Below are 21,025 nucleotides of genomic sequence, written 5' to 3'. Positions count from 1 at the left end.
ACCTTTCTTCCTGATATGAAGACAACATATATTGACTTGCCCTTAAATTCTCTGCTTATTTCTTATGAACTCAGAACTGCTCACATTTGCACTCAGGATTTTAGATCCTCTTCATCTTCATGGGCTGGAGTGATAGCACAGCAGGCAGGGCGTTTGCCTTGCACGCCGCTGACCCAGGTTTGATTCCTCTGCCCCTCTTGGAGAGCCTGGCAAGTTACCGGGAGTATCCCGCTCACACGGCAAAACCTGGCAAGCTACCCGTGGCATATTTGATATGCCAAAAACAGTAACAACAAATCTCATAATGGAGATGTTGGTGTATTTGGTAAGCTCAAAACAGTAACAACAGGTCTCATAATGGAGACGTTGCTGGTGCCCGTTCAAGCAAATTGATGAACAACGGGAGGGCAGTGCTGCAGTGCTGCATCTTCATTACACGTAGTAGCAACATCTACCCTTCTCATGTCTAGGCCCTGTGGGCTTCTAATAAGAATGAATGAATTTTATGCTCAAGTGTGGCTTTCTGAAGACAAAGCCGTGGTTCCCATAAGAGGTTAATAACGACCTATGTGACTTAGTACATCTTAAGCTACTTGGTCTTGAATGTGAATCACTAGTCTTTAATTTGACTAAATGAAATGAGTGTGATTTGTGACGGTTATTCCACCTGTCTAGAAAACAGTTTCACCGTCTGAAAAATAGAAGTAATAACAACTCTGAAAGTTGCTGTAAGGACAAAGTACATGCTTACCATTTCTCTATTTTTACAAATTATCTTATGTGGCTTAGGATAAAGAAGGTTGAGGGAAACAGACATACAATCTGTCCCCTAATTTAGGAATATATATTCCTGGTTTTACCTGCTCAGATCTTTTTTATTTCTATGATGGTATTTTGTAAGCTAGTGCTTCAGCATACTGAGAAATAGCACCTTAGAGAACGAAACAAGTTAATAAATTTTCCTTAAATTGGAGCAATTTTCTTCTCCTTTATTGAATTGAGAAAACCAACTGTCAGAGAGGCATAGAAGGGTGTATATAATACCCTAAGGTAACAAAACTCTATTATGTTGTATTTTATTAGAGCTGGGCCAAGAGTATATTGTAAGGGAATTTCACTGTGTAATATGGGGAGAGAGTTGTAGCTAAAACTTCCAGATGTGTTCCCTATCTCACTCACCAGGTTTTTTAATTTTATACCTTAGTAACATTGCCCAGATGAAAATACCCCAGGTTCACTTTTTCTTCTTGAAAAACTCTAGTATTAACACTAATTTGGAGATTATTTTTGAAGTGACAAGTATCAGTCTGCGTAGAGGAATGCTCTCATCTCCCTGTGGAGAAAGGACCGTTTGAACTTGCCTTATCTTCCTCATTTTCCCCCTTCCACTTATGTAAGTCAGAGTCAACAGTATCCTTACTGCACATAAACAGGAAGCAGGAGGGTGACTTTTAAAATGATTAGTTAAATCTTCAGAAGTTTTACCCTCTTCTTCTGACTTTCTTTCTTTTCTTTTCTTCTTTTTTATAATGGAAGTTTTTAATACCTCAGTGTGGAAAAAGGTCATTGAAGAGGCAATATGTTTTTATCAGATCAGTTATTCTGGGTGGCACTAATTCACCATGCTAGTGTTCTAAGAGACAAAGGAGGAGGAGCACACCAGTGAAATACAGAAGTATGCTAGCAGATGTCCATGAGGCAGAAATGTAGAGATTTCAGGGGTGCATCTGTAATTCAAGGAAGATCCCAAGTCCCCACCAAAAGCAAGATGAGAAGGAAGCATTTTCCTCTCCACACTGCGAAAAGAACTTCGACCTGCCAACACCTTGATTTTAGACATTTAGTCCCTAGAACTGAGAGATGAAATTGGTATTTTGTTAAGGCAGTCATCTGAGGCTATTACAGAAGTCAAAGTAATGAGAGAATTTATTGGACTTTTTAAAATCTGTCTGCTCAAAGCACTCATAAAAGCTCACTAGCCTAAGGCATTGGCCCATGGTTTCTCTGTACAGCATATATTTTATGGCTATATGGCCTCAAGTCTGTCCTAAAATTGGCTTTTGGATGGGAGGAAGAATACTAAAGGATAGGAACATTTTCTCCTCTGCTTTTCCAATTTTGGAATTAATGAACTTGGAAAAGAATGTGGGTGATTTCTGTTGTGGGCTCTGGGTGTGCATTTATAGGTTGCCAACTGGACATTGATGAATGTTGTGTGTCTTTGTTATTTTACTATTATCCTTAACATTTTAAGTACCACTTTTTGATATTCAAATCTGCAAGATTATAAAATGTGCCTTGCACTAGAAGGTGGTAATATAGATTTAAAAAAAAAAAAAAGAAAAAGAAAAGCAAATAAAAAAACTGGCCCCTTTTCTAGACATTTGTATTTCTCTTATTTCAGCTGTTAATTTGAGAAAAAAATCTAATAAATAAAATTCCAATATTCAATAAAGATTACATGTTTTTTTTTCTTCAGCAAAAAAAATTATCTAAAGTAATAATAGTATATTATAGTATTCCAAAGTTTCTTTTATTGGGTGGGTGGGGGTTGTTGGCGGGGGGAGGGGATACATACCTGGCAGTGTTCAGGAGTTATTTCCTGGTTTTGCAACTCAGGAATCACTCCTTGGGGGCTCAGGAGAACATATATGGATGCTGGGGATTGAACCAGGTTGGCCACTTGCAAGTTAAGTGCCCTACCCGCTGTACTATCTCTCCAGCCCCCATACAAATTTCTTTAGTTGTATCACCACTGTCGTATATTTTGGCAAAATTTTGATAAGGTCAAAACTTAGGACAGTATATTCAAGTAGTGGTAAGATGTTACATGTCAGTAAACAGAATTTTAAATTTAAAGTGATATTCTAACTCATTATTCAACTTTATTATTATTCTCAGAGACCAACTAGTGCCAGGGGCTAAGTAATAACAATTTTGTTTGAATGAAAAATTGACCTAAGAGCTTATGTAAGTCTTAAATTCAGAAGCAGCAAAAATTTGCATCTAGCTTTGTTTTGTTTTTAAAATTTAATCACCATCATTTCTAAGACCAGACAGACCTAGGTGGATAAAAAACAAGGTCTGGGGACACATGCATGGTCTTATAATAGTGAATCATGTCTAGCTCTTATCAGAAGTTCTTTAATATAAAAGTCATAAGCATTTGTTCTCTTAATCACATTGGTTATAGTCTTTTTTTTTCTTTTCCAGTGACTGGATTGAATTTGGCAAATGCATGCTGTCTACCACTGGCCTGGCTAGATTTTAATAGTAGATGCTAGAATTTTTTCTAAACCACATTTTTATTGCATTTTGGCCTAGTATAATATTTCTTGACATCATGTGTCTAAGTTATTATCTGTGAAGCTGGTTTGAGAAAGGTCTTTTTTCCCTTATGGTGCTCAGTAGTCAAAGACAGTGTTGACGGCTCTGTTTCCAGTTAGGTACGTGATTTTTGACTTTTAAACTACTAGTTTTGTGATTTAAAGTGACTTTTTTCATATTCATGTTTGCCATATCTGAGTAATTTACCTAATTAAAATTATTTTTTCTTAAAACATTGCTGACTACGTTCCTCAAAAACCAAAACACTTATATCGGTACTTTTTTTCTGGTGAAGAGAAAAATACATCTCCCTCTATTGCTTTTGAAAACAAGAAAAATAAATTTATTATGTTTGAGAAATATTGTTGATATGGGAATTCCAAAGGTATAACTGTCATCATCCCAGTGGATACAAAGTTCTATTTCAAAAGTATCAGAGGTCAGATAGAGAACGGAACACCAAGTAAAGGATGTTTGGAGGATTTGCTTGGGATGGGAGATGCATGCTGAAAGTAGACAATAGAACAATGGCTACCCAATACCTCTATTGCAAACCACAACATCCTAAAGGAAAGAGAGAGCAAAAGAGAATGCCCTGTTACAGAGGCAGGCCGGGGTGGGGAGGTGGGAGGGCTGCTGGGATCATTGGTGGTGGAGAATGGGCTCTGGTGGAGGGATGGGTACTCAGTCATTGTATAACTGAAACCCAAGCACAAAAGTTTGTAAGACTACAACTGTACCTCATGGTGTTTCACGAAAGAGAAAAAAAAAAGAGCTGTAGATTAAAAATGGCATAACTACATTTATGAAGTGCCCCAAATCTTTAGCCAAGTTACAGCTTTGGGTTCAAGAAAACAAAGTGACCTACTCAGTAATCTTTTGTTGGTATGTTCAAGAGCTTCTCACACTTCGCTTAGAAATGACCTGGCAATCAAATAAACCGATTTTGGGTCAATATTCTTGGATATTTTTTTTTTTTGCTTTTCTAATAAGCTGCAAGATACCATTGCTGATCATTTGGACAGCATTGGACATTCAAAGAATATACTATCTTCCCTTTAGGAAACCAAATACTTTCCTTTGGGAAACCCATTTGGGAAACATGAAACAATGGCCAGTCACAATCTCCCCTGACAAGAATTTGGGAACCTTAAAAAGACATTTTCTGTGAGCTATGAAAGCTGGGGTCATCTATCCTGGTTCATCAAAAATGAAAAAGAAACTAATATTAAAGAATGATAGGGGTAAGATGGACAAAAATGTGTATTATTTGGTTGCCTATATTCAATTCTGCTTAGTATAGTTCATTCTAGTAATTACTAATTAAGTGTTTACTTGCCAAATAGTCGGAGTCTCAGTTACAATAGTAGTGTCCATAAAATGCACTTAGTAGCCATTCAATAAAGTGTGACTTTTTTTTTTGGGGGGGGGGGTCATTTTTGTGATGGTCAGGAGTCACTCCTGGCTCTGTACTTCTCCTGGCAGTGCTTGGGGGACCATACAGGATACAAAGGTACCCAATATTCTCTCCAGTTCCTAAATCACTTTTGGTTTTGGGCCATACTCCACTGTGCTCAAGGTTTGCTCCTGGCTCTGTGCTCAGAGGCCATTCCTGTTGATGCTTAGGGAACCATATGTGTTCCAGGGATCAAAGAGAAGGTCCACTGCATGCAAGGCCTCATTTATATGCATTATTCTTTGCACAACCAGCCACCTAAATTTATGTATTCTTGCAAAACCAGAAACTGACATTTCACAAGAGAAAAAGTACCTGAAAATAAAGCTTCATGTTAGCCAAGCTCAGTTCATAAATAAGACAAATTTATGTATCCAATAGATTTTACCAAAAATATCTGTAATTTAGAATTGAAACTATCATTAGTATTTTAAAATTTCTTTAATCCTTTGGTAGTACTTTTTTTTTTTATGGTGGTCTATAATTGATTTTTTATCTAGAAAGGTTTAGAATAGACTTCAAGTGTAAACAGTGCCTGAATGTATGGTGAGTTACTCAATTAAGATTCAAATAAATCTTCAAACAATTTTACAAAAAGGAAAAACAAAAACACTTTTATTTTCCACAAGGAAGAGCAATAGGAAAAATTAAATCATTTCCCACATGTTTTCTTAAAACAGAGCCTACAAGGACATATTCAGCACCAAATAAAAAAAGGAAAAAAATTACAAACAGCCATAGAATATAATCCATAAAGCAAACATTTAATATTGCACTTTGTTTTGCTAACATTTTGGATTTTACCTTTTCCTAATTGAAAAATCAGGAATCTATCTCGAATACTGGAATACAATTGTGACTCTCACATGTTATATCAGGAATTGACCAATATTTAGAAAAAATAAAGTAATGCCTCGTAGTAGTAAAGAAATACTTAACTGGAAAAAAAACTTTATTTGATAAAGTTTTATATATTAAAATGTTTATCACTTTATAATGTGACCACGTGCCAATTATGAGAATATTGGTCATTCTTGCTTCATGTGTCATTTACAAGAGTATATGTGGTAAGTATTCCAATGCTATGCATAACAATTGTTCCCTAGTCAGACAGAAGAGAAAAAAAGAAAAGGGATTTTCTGACAATCCCTCCCCCCCAACAAAAATAAAACCACCAAATGCCCTTTATGCCAAATATTCCATTAGCTTCTTTTGAGGGGGACATTCACAAAATGATTCAATAATAAAAAAATATTTCACCCCCATTTCCTTATTATCTAGTATTAGTTTGCTACGGGAGCCCAAACCCTTTAACTGAATCACTTAAAACGTGATTCATTTTTACACTGGGCTTTCCTCACCCTGTCAGCATTTTTCAAACATGAATTGTCTTCCATGTTTTCTTAAAGGCCACTTATGGAAAAGCCTATTTGTTTTGTATGAAGCTTTAAGACAGTATTTAACCAGGTCAAGCACCAAGCCAGAGTTACTATTATTTTCAGCCACGTTATTATTGTGGGGTTAAATGGCAGGATAAATGTTAACACCCAAATCACACATATGTTGCAACATCAGAGATGCTGATTTTCATTAAAAACATCAGAGCTGAGATCCTTCTAAAATGTTTATCAGTACAGAATGGTACCTTGGAAAATGCAGTGTTTAAGTTTTATTATGAATGCTGGTATACTTGTCATGAGCCAACAGTAAATTATCTTCTTGCTAGAAATTAAAATTTACTGATATTTCTTCTTATCTACATATACTTAACATGAGTGATTTCTCATGTCTAGTGATAATGGAAAAAATACTTTTGTTAAAAAGTCCCACAAAAATATAAAAGTTATTATTCCAGCACACAGTCTAGTTATTTGTAACTGTGAAGTAAAACACTTAGAACAAACTTGCGTTTTCATACTGCAGGAGCTTGAATAGGACAGCCAAAGTATATACTGACTTCTCTAATCATAATCTGAACCTACCTATATGTTGCTGTTCATTAAAATACTTTGCACTAGCAAAAATGATTTCCAACATATGTGTTTCGGAGGTAATTAAGTAACTCTGTATAAAAATAAATGCACTTTTGCCTCCTTTCCAGTGACTGGAAAACTTCCACACTTATAAAATCATCGTAAAAATAATAGTTTTTACGAGCAACAGCCCAACTCCTTGCTGGTGCCTGCCATCCTGCCTTTCTTGACTCAATTCTTAGCTCTGCTAGTTTCTTCTTATATGTAATGATAAAAAGGGAATGCGGGTGGGTTATCACTTTTGTGTATGTCCCTTTTCCAAATTTCCCTCTCCGAAAAGCCAGCCAACCAACCAAACAAAAAATAACAGTGCAACAAAACACAAATAGCATTCCAACAGTTTGGCAAGTGATGCGTTCACCTGAGATTAAGTGATTTTAGGCAGTCAGTAACAAAATGCTGCTTTGCTGTAAGAGTAGAAAGGCAACAAATTCTCAAAAGAAACCAAGAAGGTATACAATCTTGACAGTCATCTTATTAGCTTCCTCCTCTTATCTCTCTTCCCACATATCTGTTGCATATCTACTACAGTAGGCTACAAAACATACAGCAAGAAGGATTGGCTTGAAGGCATTTGATGTTTGTAAATAAATCCACAATAGGATCCAAGCTGAAGAGGTGATACATGGTCAGCCTAGTAGGACAATTCTGAGCATGTGCATACGCAGGTAACGTCCAGGCTATGTTAAATTTAAAAAAAAAAAAAGTCAGTGCGCCTTTTCCATGTTAAAAGTTTTTTCAAAGCTTTCTTTTGTTCTTGTTGTGCTGACCACAGACAAGTTTTAAAAGAGTATCAAGAGTCTGGCATAAATGGAAAAAAAAGCTGTAGTGACATCGAACCGCACAATGTTAAGCATTGAGCATGTGCAAATTTTCAAATCAAAAGAAGGAAATCATCCCTCTTTACAACGTGGTGTCTTGACACGTATGACCATAGGCTAAGAAAACTGCTCTTAGTATGTGCCAGTTTTAAAAGAGAAAAGCTTAGATCTTCAAGCATGTTGGAGCAGTCCCAGAATGTTGCTGTAGGCTTCTAAAGCTTGATCACTGGTTGTTTCATGTATTCGCCCCTTTTTCTGGGCAAAAGCGATTCCACTTCCTCTGAAAACGTGTCTCCAAGATACATCTCTGTCCTCAGCCGGGATGAGATAGTTAGGAACCCATATCAACTTGAATCAACCAAGTACACCTTCAACGAGAGGGGCAGGATGGTCTATCATCTGCTGCTTGATCAGGATTTGGATCAATCTAGAAAGAAAAGCGAAACAATTACAAACTTTCTGATAAGGTTTAGTAGGAATGGAACAAAAGATTCAAGAATCTGTTATCCATAAAAAATGCCTGATTCTATTACTGGATTAAAAATACCTTGTAAGGCTATGCCCAGTAGTCGTTCAGCAAAGCTAAGAGGTAATTTGGTCAGAGTGCAGTTTTTCTCAGCTTAATATACACAATAAGCTGTACTACAAAATGTGATGGAGAACATTTTATTAACAATGATGTCATTTTGCTGAATATATTTCTCTCATCCTTATGCAAAAAAAAAAAAGTCAACTCTAAGTTTTGGGAAGAATGCAGTTGTGTAAACAATGTTCACAGTATTTATTATGAGGAAACTCATGGATGTAAATAAAAACCTTGAGAGGATCCTGGCATACAGCATTTATCAAAAAATAACAATGGTGAACTCCAAGTGCCCCAAAATCCCAAGTTCCTATCTTTGGAGCGATTTCATATGTACATGTAACTTAAAAATGAATACATTTCAGTTGTTTTTCAGTGCCAACAAATTGTTGGGAGCAAAATTTTTCTTTCACTAAAAACAAAACAAAACAAAAAAAAAACAACCCACAGGAAAAAAAAAACTTTTGGACAAGATCCAAGTATTTGGTTTTTTCTTTTTTCTTTTTGCTCTTTGGGTCACACTCAGCGATGCACAGGGGTTACTCTTGGTTCTGTACTCAGGAATTACTCCTGGCGGTGCTCAGGGGACCATATGGAATGCTGGGAATTGAACCCGGGTTGGCTCGTGCTAGGCAAACACACTACCTGCTGTGCTATCACTCCAGCCCCTATGTACTTGTTTTCTAATGTGGGAAATTTCAAAGTGCATTAGAAGCTTTAACCTAAGACACAACTTTGAAGGGAAAAAATTTAAAGCTTCAAATTCTTTAAAAACAGCTGTAACATATAACCTATTTTCCACTTGACCCTCATGTGGCTTGATGCTAATTGAATCACACCCTGAACTTTGAAAACATTTACAGTGTTTTCTTAATTTAGTTTACTTTGGAAGGAGATAGAATTTTGATGAACTACTTAAGAGTATATATACTTATACTTCGATTTAAAATAATTTTAAAAGAGGCCAGAGAGATAGTACAGAGGATAAGGGAAGTGTCTTGTACATGGCCAATCTGGGCTTGACCCCTGGCATCCCATATGGTCCCGAGCAATACCAGGAGTGATTCTGAGTGCAGAGTAAGGAGTAACTCCTGAGCACCGCTGAGTCTGGCCCCAAATTCCCCTTCTCCCAGAGCCAGAAGTCTCAAAGAATATCAGAAATGATGTTAAGAGAGAAAAGGCAGATGTATTTCACTATATGTGAAAGAATACTTTTAGAATCAAATAGCTTTTTCATAATAGGGGGAATTAAATGTATGTCTTGGAATTCCTAGGAGATTCTGATTATCCTGTAATCAATGAATAAAGTGGATCTCAGTATTAAGCACACCCAAGGAGAACCTGAGTCTTTCACTCAAGGTATTAATGAACTTTCTTTTTTTTTTTTAAAGAAACTTGTGGATGAATGAAACAATATCCCCTCATTTGGGGCACACCCACTTGTACTCAGAGGACTCTATGGGGTGCCTGGCGCTGAACCTGGGTTGGACCCAGATTAGTCGCCCCCATGCAAGGTCAGTGCCCTACATGCTGTACTCTTACTTGGGAGTAACATTTCATTGTGAAACGGCTACTTAAACTACAGTAACAAAAAAGGCAAATACTAGTAGTTTTGAAAATCAATGATATTAGAATCAAGATCAATAAAGTCCCTCAAAAAACATATTACATAAATATCTATTCTTAAGAATGGATATCCCTCTAATTCCTCAATCTTCAATGTTCAGCTTATGATCACCGGCTCAGGAAGCACCTCCTGATTCCCAAAGGCTCTGCACTCAGGAATCACTCCTGGTGGTGCTCGGGACCAAATGGCCAATAAAATGCTCCTCAAATGTACTGTCCTCCTATCATATTGTTATGCAATATTTTGCTTCTCAGTTTGTTTTCCTCACCAGTCTGTTTCTCCAAGTAAGGACCATTATTATTATTATTTTTTTTACTGGTTCGATTTATACTTTTATTTTATACTTTTAAAATATGTGACACCTTCACAAATTTAAACACAAAACAATTTCCTAAGTGCTTAGTTGCCATCAATATGAGATAAAGAAAAACGGAAATCTATCGTGAAGGAATTAGGATACTCTTCACGTTATTTCCCTCGCAACTAAAAATGTTCACAATACAAGAATTAAATTCTCCCAGGTATAACAAGATAATCTGTTGCTATTTAGTCAATGCTTACAAAATCCAGTTCTTATGAATTAGAATGCCTCTTAATCCTTCAACAGGAACCTTGTAAACACAAGTATAGCTCATTATTGCCATAACTTATAAGCGATCGGCCCTACACTATCCTACACCAATCTTTTCATTTGTTCTAATTTTTCCTATTATCATGATAATTAAATCCTAATTGTATTTTTAGAAGCCTGATAGTGTTCTAAACAGAGTCAGCTCATTTTCTATCTGGTAAGTTGATGCTTACCTCTGAATAAAGTGGTGGAGGCAAGAACCGAAACTCCTGGATATATGCGAACAGTGGTCCTTGAAGCGCTCTCTCAAAGTCATCACAGGCACTCACTGGTGCAAGATTGTTCCGCCTTTGTTCTTCTGTCACCACTTCTGCATAGCTGGGTGGTGCTGAAGGAAAAAGATACACGCAATTCGAACAGCATGTTCTTATGCATGTCAAGATACACAGAATAGTCGGTATTAAAAAGGAATGCCAAAGTAAATTAAAATAACTGTTTTGTGAACAAAAACTAGGGAGATTTACAATTTTAATCTAACACTAGGGAACATCTACTCTCGTCAGGTATACACAAATCTTCAATACGTTATCAGAAGCAAATAAAATTGCTAAAGGTATTAAGCTATGTATTATCAAATTACCTTCAGGTCTTTCAGGCAGGGATAAACCAAGCCAGTTCATATTCATGCTACACTGACTGCTTACACTTGAGGTTCGGCTTCCAAATGGATGCAGAGGAATGGTACCAATGACAAGTGGCAAATTAAGAAACAAATCCATAGCTCCAGGAATATCCACATATACCTAAACATTGAAAGGAGATACTGTGTTTAGCATGACAAGCTCCATTTTACATACATACATACACATAAAAAATATATGTTTTTCCTTTATATGTATGCTAAACAGTACATTTGTAAAACCTAGGAATTATAGACCATAAAGGCTTATACATGTGTGTGCATATATACATATAAACATCTGTGTGTGTGCACATGAAGTATAAAATGACATATTTATAACTTAAGACTAAAAAGGCAAAACCCTTAAATCTATACATACCATTAGTGAATATTCCACACGTATTATACTACAGTCGAGGATAGAGGGAGAAACGGGTGGGATTTTCAGCAACTTGCCATTCCATGTCTCTGTCTTTCCAGATGATAAGGATTCCCCACGCAAATTAGCCACAAGCTGTTTGACTTCCTTCATTTTCCCTTTGGCATAGAAGGCCTGTGTTTGGTAAATGGCTGCCTTTGGCACCACCATTCGGGAAGAGCAATTCTCAATCTCAGCAAATATCTGAATTGATTCACCTACAGGGAGAAAAATTAACGAACTATTTAAAGGACAATTTTGTTCTTCGTGAATATGAATTGTTTTCACTGAGCAGAAAGCATAACTATCTCTACAAGAGAAAAAGACAGCTTTTATAGGAATATACCTCCAACATACCTGGGGTGTAGCCCTTCCTTTCGATTTTGGCACTTAAGGATATTGGGCCTGAGGTACAGAACCAGCAACAGAGAGTCTTTTCTTTCGTGCCTGCTTGAGGTGACTGCAAAAAATATACAGAGAAAGATCAATATAGAATTTGGTATAACAATGTTTAAAAATGCAATCCTAAGTTTTTATAATTAAAATTAAAAACATCATTTTTTCCCTTTATACTATAAGATGATTATTTTCTTTTACTACCTTATGGCTACGCCATCATACCACTTTAATCTCCATATAAATTTTCATTCAATTAAAGGAAGATACGAAGCTTGACATAATATTCCACAAACTTAGTTTCAGCTCACACAATTTAGATACAGAATAATTAAATACCAATAGACCAAAACAAACAAACAAAAAAAACCCTTTCCACATTCTATTAAAACTGCCTTTCAAAAAGGCAGCTTAGAAAGTGACTGAGTTATAATTCCAAATATAAATGTTTTTGAGAATATGTAAAAAGGGAAACTTATTTTAAAGGCTAATCCTTTGCTTAAGGACATATCATTTACTGAAACCAAAATGAAGTTTGTCAAATTCGAATCTTGTTAAAAAAAAGCAACTAAAAATCTTTCTTTATAATGAAACAGTTTTTTCATTAATGTGATAATCTCCCCATCGTTTGACAACTATCCCTGTTTTGGAATAATACAGGACTAATTTTAGATTTTCAAGTATATATTGCTCTAATAATAATTGGTATTACTGTTCTTTCATTAAAATTATCCAGGGAACAGAGATCCAATTTTGCAGTTATCTTCTCACAGAGCTCTCGTATCATATACTGGTTGACTAAAAATTACTTAAATTTATTGTGATATTAGATAATGAGCATATTCTTCATTAATTTGTATATGCTTGGCATACATATTAAAATTATTGAATTTAAAAGAAATTTTACTTTAAAATGATAAAGATTGGATAGTTTAGGTGATTATTCTTTAGTATTTATATGCCAAAAACAAGGAATATAAAGAATTCAATCAGTTCTTACCAGTAATGAAGGAGTGTTGATATCTATATGCTCAAAGACTGTAAATTCCTTCTTTAATTTTACTGGTAGAAGCCAAGGCCTGTGCAATTCGGCTTTCACCCAATAGCGCACACTGCCATGTCGGCCTTCGAATGAGGTAGCAAGTGGTCTGTGCAGAATATAAAGGTCAATATATTAATCTTATACCTCTTTCCAGTAATTAAATTATACATTAGGACAGCAGAATAGTATTAATGTACTGTTCTGTTTGAAAAAAATTTAATGAGGTATCAAATGTCTCTTAAAAAATTTCCAAAGGGATAAGTCATTGGGGGAAAAACCTTTCATTTCCAAATATAGTAGTTACGTATTTTTAAAAATTTGTGTTTTAAAAAGCCAGAAGAATGTAATTCCTTTAAATTAAGAGGCTACCATTTAATGCTGGTGGCAAAATTATGAAAGTCTGTAAATGAAAAATTCTTCTAAATGTGAAGAACTCATGGCTCAACTATTTCTATTTAAACACTAGTTTAACATTCAGACCAAATGCGCTACAGTGCTTCACTTTTCATTAGCTAGGCATCATCTCTTTTTATAGCAACTAATTAGGGTCTAAAACCATTTGATTTAAAAAAATTCACATTTCACTAAGTCCACCCAAACTCTAAACAACTCCACTTACACTTTCTTGTTTTCTCTGTTTCTGGGCTACACCTGGTGGTACTCAGGGATCCCTCATGGAGGGCTCAGCTGACAATATGGTATGCGGGGGATTGAACCCTGGACTGCATCATTCAAGACAAATGCATTGCCTGCCAAACTATCGCTCTGGCCCTAGTTTCCTCTCTTTTGTGACCATGCTTTTGGGCTTTTCTCAATATACTTAAGAAAACAAACATACTTTGCACTGAACTCTACCATGAGACTCAGAAGCATTTTTCACTCACTTAGAGTCTAGTACTTGTGGGAAACTTTATTTGAGTGAGTTTAGTTCCCTTTCAAAAATCCTATTGGGAATAAGCAATGCAAACTGAACCAGTATCATCCTAATATTTAGTTAAATGCTTTCTTTCAGAAAGTAAAGCATCATGTTCAAAATTATATTCAAATAATATGACACATAGAATATTCTGAAAAAAAATATTTAATGAAATCTATGCACATCAGTACTAGAATAAGGAATTTTGTATATTCTAGCACTTGATTCTTATGTAATCTAAGCTCATTATCTAGAACAATGAATTACGGAAAGTACTACTTTTTATGTTTTAGTATCTGTTAGAAGATATACTAAAACAAACTTGTAGGGGGTTCACTTTTCCTAACAATCTCTTACAGCCTTCTTTCTCTGAAACTACAATCCAAGCCCATACCTCTAACACGTTACAAAATCTGATGTTTCTTTCTTCCCTTCTAAAATTCAGGTATGTGTGCCAGCAATCTATGTACTGAAAGTACTTAATTCACATACCAGAGACTACTCTTAGATATTTTTACCTTCTCTTACTGCTGTGGTCAGAATTATTAGAAAAGATAGAACACTAAATTCTTGTCATCCACCAAATGAGATTATTTGATAGGATCTACCTTTTCTAGTGATGCTAAAATGATGGAAACAAGTGTTTTCTTACTTTGATCTGATTAGCATTTTCCAGTTCAGGTTAAGCCATTCAGGTTTTAAATACCTTACAATAAATCTTCACAGGCACTGAGAATTTTTATTTTTAAGATTTTGCCACACCAGATTAAAAAAATAGCTTCCTTTTTAAGTATATTGCTTTCTGCCAGCAAGTTTCATTAATGAAAAGGGTTTTTTTTTTTAAACAAAGAAAACTATTTAAACTGAGGCTATTTAAGTTTAGAAAGCATGTATGTTTATGAAATGTCTATTACTCATCAAACTTACGTCTGTGGAAGCTCAAAACTGAATGCATATTCATGCCTTCCTGAATGGACAGTGTTGAAGCCTTCTTCGGAATTATCGTCATCTAAAAGATAGAAAAACGCAATGAAACCTTTTGCACACTCATCATGGCTGCACAACTTTAAAGATATCCACAATACGGCTGCAATTTCTACTTCATCACTTAACACTGCATAAATTTCTGCCCTCAGTTGTCTGATCTTTAAAATGGGGATAATTTAACACGTATTATTACCCCGTGGACACTTGAAAATCGAAAACTGTGATGGAATAAAACCAATCCTAGGTGCCATATATACTTCAACAAAAGGTTTGCGATTTTAAGAGATTAAGTCCCATCCTAAGATTTTTATTTTGCTTCTGCTTAAGTTTCTATGAAGACAATCACATAAACCTTTCAACAGTCAGTTCTGACGGCGGGCGTTGCACGTCGTGGTTATAAAACCCTTAGGAAAAAAATATGCAAATTGACCGAGTTAAAAAAACCGAGGAATTTTAATACGACTTTCACTGCTGAAAATAAATCCTGTTATCAAACCTGTGACAATCCTCAGAGTGCATTTTAGCCAGAGTTAAAGCGTGTGCACGTATGTAACATTCATATGCTACATATGTAACATTCATATGCTACATATGTAACACTCATATGTTACATATGTAACATTCATATGTTACATAGCTTAGGTCTGGAAGGGGATTCACAGATCTAAGGTAGATGCATTTGTCCAACCCTGCAGTTTTGAAAACAAAAATGACGTCCCCATTCGGCTGCTGCCAAAGGGCAGAATCAAAAAGGCATGGTCAGGAGCTTATTTCTTTGGGTGACAAAACAGCTTTTTTTAACTGTTTCCATAAGGAACTCGGGAAGGAAGCCGGAAAGGTCTCCAGAGGGGCACTCGGAACGTGTTAGCACCCTGACTAGTTCCTCTAATTATATAATTGTCTTACTTCAGTCGTGTCCTCGGCGGAGCCACCTTTTTTCCCCCTTTCCACGAAGCAGGGGAGGAACTGGTCTGACCACTCAGCTTCCCACCCACCTCGGTCCTGACCGTGCACCCCACCCCGCGATGGATGCAGAAGAGGAGGCGAGGCAGGGGCGCCTTTGTGCGTTTCCTCGATGTACCCCCCCACCCGCACCCGTGGGAGCTCCCTTCGACCTCAGCCCTCTTCCTCTCGCCCCCCGGCCGGTGCATGTGCATCTCCGAGGCGGGTCCCAGCACCCCGAGGCGGCCGGAGGCGCCCAAAGTTTGCCTAGCCCCGCTCCCGATCTGGTGCCAGCTCAGCAGGCTCCCAGCGGCCAGCGGCGGCGGCGTCCGCGCCGTGGTAAACAAGTGCCGGGCTGTCAATCAAGAACCAGACCGGAGCAGGAGCGGACCGGCCTAAACCGGCGCGAGCAGATCCCAGCCGGCCCGGACGCGCGCCGCCGCCGCCGCCGCCGCCGCCCGCGCGCCCCGCTATACATCCAGCAGAGGCGGCGCGGCGCTCGCGCTCGCGCCCGCGCAGCCTAGCCTGCTGGGGAGGGGAGGGGCGGGGCCTGCGCCGCCGCGCTTCCGCTCTGCACGCCCCAGCCCAGCCGGCGACCGGTTCCAGCTGGCTCGGGCCACCCCGACACCTTCCCCGCGGGCTGGGGGTGGGGATGGGGGGGGGAGACCCGGAAAGCTTCGACGCCCCCCGACGCCTAGCAGGGGCGCTGGCCAAGTTTGCTTCGCAGCGGGAGCTCCAGTGGCGCCCAGCACCGCGGGCACCTGTAAAGGCGGCTGGAGCCTCGCCCCGACGCGCCGCCCCAAGCCCCAAGTGGCCGCCGCTCCCGGGTGCAATCGCAGAGGCAAAGCCGGGGCGGCGGGGTGGCTGAGGAACGCGGCACCCCAGGCACACGCAGGCCCCCCACCTCCCTTCCCCCCGACGCCCGGGGGGAGGGGGCGCCGCGCTAGAGGGACCTTTACCGGCGCACGCCGGTTCCAAGCCGCGCCCGGCCGGCGCCCGCCCCGCCCACCCGCCCGCGCCCCACCCAATCAGGGCCCGGCATCGCCTTAGCAACAGGCTAACAAACCCGGCTCCGCCTATCGCCGGCCGCCCGGGGCGGGGCCTCGGCCACCAGGCTAGTTTGAGAGGTCCCAGTTTTTAAGTCATTGAAACTCTTCCAGGCGTAGGTCCGCGCTTTTGCAGGGGTGAAGTGGCATCTCGTGCGGGGCGCCGAGCTCCCGGAACGAATTCGCCAAGTGTGCCCACTATCCGTCCCCGCTCTCAACCCAACCGCAAGCTGCGACTCGCTTTTAAAAAAAAAAAAAAAAAAAAAAAACCTTTGTTTCCCCCCCATCACCCGCTTTCTAAAAATCTGCAGCGGTCAGCAAGGTTTAAAGTCGCGTGCCTGCTTTTCAGCAAATACCCAGGCTGTCACACTAGGCGTCTGCATCTTTAAAAAAAAATTTTTTTTTTTTTAAAATCAGTACTGCCGGGAGAGATTATTTTAGAACTCATTGAGGAATGCAAATTGCGATATGTAAGTAATGAAACCCAACTCAAGCACTGATTTAACCTTAGTAGTCCAAACATAATGTATGAATGATGTAACTCCAAGCATCTTTCATTGCTACACTTGCCTTAGTTGGCAGTTCCCCGGGGATGTATAATTTTGATAGGAAAAAAAGATCAGCGCGTGCTCTACTCTTTTTAAAAATCGTCATCACCTCAACTAAAGACTGCATTAAAAAAGAAACACAAAAATTACATAACCAGTTTTAACATTATATTCTTCTTGGGCTAGGAATTAAGTCATCGCCACCACCTGACGCGTGTAACCAATCTGCGGAGAGCACAGCGAGCGCCCCTCCTCACCACCCCCCAGAACTGGTCCGAAACAGGATTGAACCGCTTCTAACAAAGGGTGGAAACTTAGAAAAACAAGCTTAGAGTCTCCTATATTTCCACAATGTAACCATTTAAACAATAGATTGGGAATCTCAGGGCCCCTTCTCCCTTTGACAAGCCTGTATCTTCCCTTTCTGAACAAATCATCGAATCCAGTGTGCCAAATACTTTTCAATTCCATTTGACTGGCTCGGGTTTCATTGAATGCACGTCCCAAAGTTAGGCAGGATGCTCGGAAAAGAAAATTACTGACCCTGCGTAGCTTCTAAAAGAGACCTGAAACGTAGCATAATGGAAGATACTGTCCTTTTAAATAGAGAATGCTCGATGCAAATTTCTAAAGGAACGAAGGTGGAAAAAAAAATAGGGGAAAAAAACACGTGGGGTGTTGATACCATATGTCAAAATAAGCCAGAGAAAGCCTCTATCAAAGAACAATGATCAATTCTTTAAAGTCTTTTATGGGTCAAAATTAAAAATGAAATAACACTTTCTAACCCACTTAAAAACGCTATTCCATTCCTTCAAAGCTTACTTTTAAGATTTGAGGCTGCCAGGCACACGGGGGTAAAACATCTCATAAAGGACCCCCGCGTTTAGCAACCGATCAGAAAAATCCTAATAAATTAACTGAATCAAACGAAGCAGAATTTGTAAGGTGCAAATGGACTGCAAGCGCGTATGGCACAGACCAGGCTGGGTACAGTAGAGGTTGAATAAGTGCAGTTTGCAGTCACTTTGCAGATGCCTGCATGCATTACGATTTAGTCCACGATGAATGTCAAGGAGAAGCCCAATCTTTCAACTTTGCTAATCTTTCAAACTGTATTATGTTAGGAAGAGAATTACATTAATTCAGAAAAAAAAAAGGAGTGCTTGCCCAAAATAGGATAAGTATTTTCTGAATAATACAAAACTTACCTCTTTCATGTCCAATTAAGATGTCTTTATGGTTGAAATATTCTACTTCTTCAGTGTAATTCTGTGTATAGGCAGTATTGGAGCCGGCGTTTCTAGATTCGGTCCAGCGTACTTTCGCATGTCCTCTTGCATGAATTTTAAGAGATTTCACTCTGATTTCCCCAGTAACTTCTAAATTCACCCTTCCTGAGACTGTATCCCCACTGGAATACACGGGGACATTGCTGTCATGAAGACAGTCAAAGCTTATTGTCAAACTCTTCACCTTTCCCAGCACCATGTTTATAACAAAATCTATAAAAATATAATGTAAGACACACACACACACAAAAAAAAAAGTCAAGATCGCATAGGAAAATGTGATCTCCAGCTAACACCGATCGATGTCGTGGCCGTGCAAAAAAAAAAAAAGAAGCGTGCAGGCGGGATCAGTGATTCTCTACAAATAGTTCATTGAGATTTCTTAAAAAGTCAGGGCAGCCGCCGCAGCTGCTCCGCGCTCCGGCTCGTTCCAGTGGTCTCGTACAAAGACGGGCGGCTGGAGCCTGCCAGCTCACTTTAAGAGCCGCTTTGTGAAAAACAACCCCAGCGCGCATGCGCACGCCGCGGCGCCCGGCCGCCCGTCCGCTCGCGGGGACGGTAGGTGTGGAGCGTCGGGAAGGAGGCTCCGGGGCTGCCGGGAGGCCGAACCTGACTCCTCTGCATTGCGGGCTCCGATTGGTAGGCCGCCTACCGTAAACCCTCGACGTGCCCTCCGGAGGCCCCTACCGAACACCTCCTAATAGACAACGGCGGGGCGGGCGCGGGGGTGCGGGCTCGGGCCCGGGAGCCGTGGGCCGAGCCCGGGGAGGCCGGTGGGTGGCGAGGGCCGGCCGCTGCGTGCGTGCCGGGCACCGCAGGGTGGAGTGATGTGTGCCGGGAGCTGGGGGGAGGGGAGGGGCCGGTTGGGCCGGCGTCCTAGCTCACGAATGTCCCAGGGAAACGGAATGACCTGCACCCGAGGACCCAGGCTCACACGCCAGCGCACTCTGGGCTGGGGGCTTGTGCTTTTTTGTGGCTTTTACAGCCCGTGCCTGGCAGGCAGGTTGAAGGGGGCACTGTTGGCTTAGGCCCGCGGAGCCGCAAAAGCGAAGATGGGAAGGAGCAAAGAGGAGAAGGCTGAGACCTAATCATTAGGTTTGGCCTTGTCCTCGACCCCTTTCTCCCGTTTCTTCATTAGCCACGGAGAACAGTCAAGCGCCTGCCTGATCGCACCGCAGTGGGGTGGGGGAGGCTTGACCACTTCCTCGAAGGAAGAAGAAAAAGTCCTTTTGAACAACACCACCTACAGCTAGGTTTTTGAGAGCGTGTGTGCAGAGGAATAAAAATAGAATTTGTTCTAAAAAAAAGCGCCACCTGTGAAAAAGGCAGTATGACATTAGTGTTTTCGGTGTCAAGTGTTTACAACAGGATCCAGAAACCTCTTAGAAATTGGTGAATCGCATAAAGAAAGGATGCTTCTGTGTCTAGCAGGACTTTAATTTTGTTATGCATTAATTTCAGTTTCTCCACTTGAGCCTGATACTGCTCACCGTAGTCATTTCTCTTACTGTGTCTTCTAGAGAGGTCTCTCTTGAAATGGCAGGATGCAGTGCTTTTGTAAAATCGCGCTGGAATTCCATCCACAAAACAGCATAGACTTAGGCAGGGGTTTTTAAAAGAAATTAAAAAAAAATCATTTGAACTACTTATAATTCTCCTAAAAGTAGTTTACAGAAATACAGAAAGGAAACAAAGTATAAGAATCTAGAACTATACAACTACCCAAGTATAGTTTAGAAGATTGTTGACTGTCCATGTATAAAATAGATTACTTTGTATAGTTGGTTTAGATGGGTCGAACCTATGTATGAAACACAATGAACTCATTGGTTTTGCTTGGGGGTGGGGGAAAAAACTTAAGTTTTACTTAGTTGACTTAGCTGTATCTTGGCGCTTAACAGTTATATAGAGAGTATAAATATGTAAACAATTTGGACAATTAATCGACAAGCTATTTATCTTTGATAGAGTTTAAATGGTTAGTCCAAAAACTTACTTCAGTGGTCCAGAATAAGAAAAAAAAAAATTGTCTTTCTTCTCTAGGTTGACACCTGGTGGAAACTTTCTAGTTGTTCAAGGGCTTGGGAATCTTGATAAGAGATACTGCTGGGGTTTTCTCGCCATCTTGTGGTGAGAGTGGTGAACTTATTCGGTATTAAGGTCAAATGATGTTTATGAGGTATTCAGATGATATTGGGCAAGGAGCAGGTTAAGAGGTGCAACACGCATAGAAACCTTCATTATCGGACTCAAAAATATTTTATGGTGCCAAGGATTGAAACCAGGACTCTCCCACATGCAAGTTGGACAGTCTGCTACTGAGCCACTTTTGAATTAT

The 21,025-nt window shown here is 39.6% G+C and overlaps 1 protein-coding gene and 1 pseudogene across 3 annotated transcripts; both read right to left on the bottom strand.

The window, feature by feature from the left end:
• Window positions 1–3,029: 3,029 nt before the first annotated feature.
• LOC130021860 (uncharacterized) lies at window positions 3,030–3,176 on the bottom strand (annotated as a pseudogene).
• Window positions 3,177–5,369: 2,193 nt separating this feature from the next.
• On the bottom strand, window positions 5,370–18,938 carry ARRDC3 (arrestin domain containing 3). Of its 3 annotated transcripts, XM_056112529.1 has the most exons (8): window positions 18,607–18,937; window positions 14,800–14,881; window positions 12,915–13,062; window positions 11,876–11,978; window positions 11,480–11,736; window positions 11,059–11,221; window positions 10,652–10,806; window positions 5,370–8,064 (listed from the first exon to the last, which is right to left on the bottom strand). In XM_056112529.1, exons 1-8 carry the CDS (start codon window positions 18,884–18,886, stop codon window positions 8,008–8,010), a joined length of 1,245 nt encoding a protein of 414 aa, XP_055968504.1. In that variant the 5' UTR covers window positions 18,887–18,937; the 3' UTR covers window positions 5,370–8,007. The 3 variants fall into 3 exon arrangements, with proteins under 3 accessions (XP_055968504.1, XP_055968506.1, XP_055968505.1); XM_056112531.1 differs by lacking the exon at window positions 12,915–13,062 and having other exon boundaries at window positions 18,607–18,660; XM_056112530.1 differs by lacking the exon at window positions 5,370–8,064 and having other exon boundaries at window positions 10,658–10,844; window positions 18,607–18,938.
• Between the last annotated feature and the right edge of the window lie 2,087 nt (window positions 18,939–21,025).

The sequence above is a fragment of the Sorex fumeus genome, unplaced genomic scaffold, assembly GCF_029834395.1.
Source record: "Sorex fumeus unplaced genomic scaffold, SorFum_2.1 ptg000018l, whole genome shotgun sequence".
In the NCBI taxonomy this organism is placed as follows: Eukaryota; Metazoa; Chordata; class Mammalia; order Eulipotyphla; family Soricidae; genus Sorex; species Sorex fumeus.
This window is presented reverse-complemented; position numbering and strand designations above follow the sequence as displayed.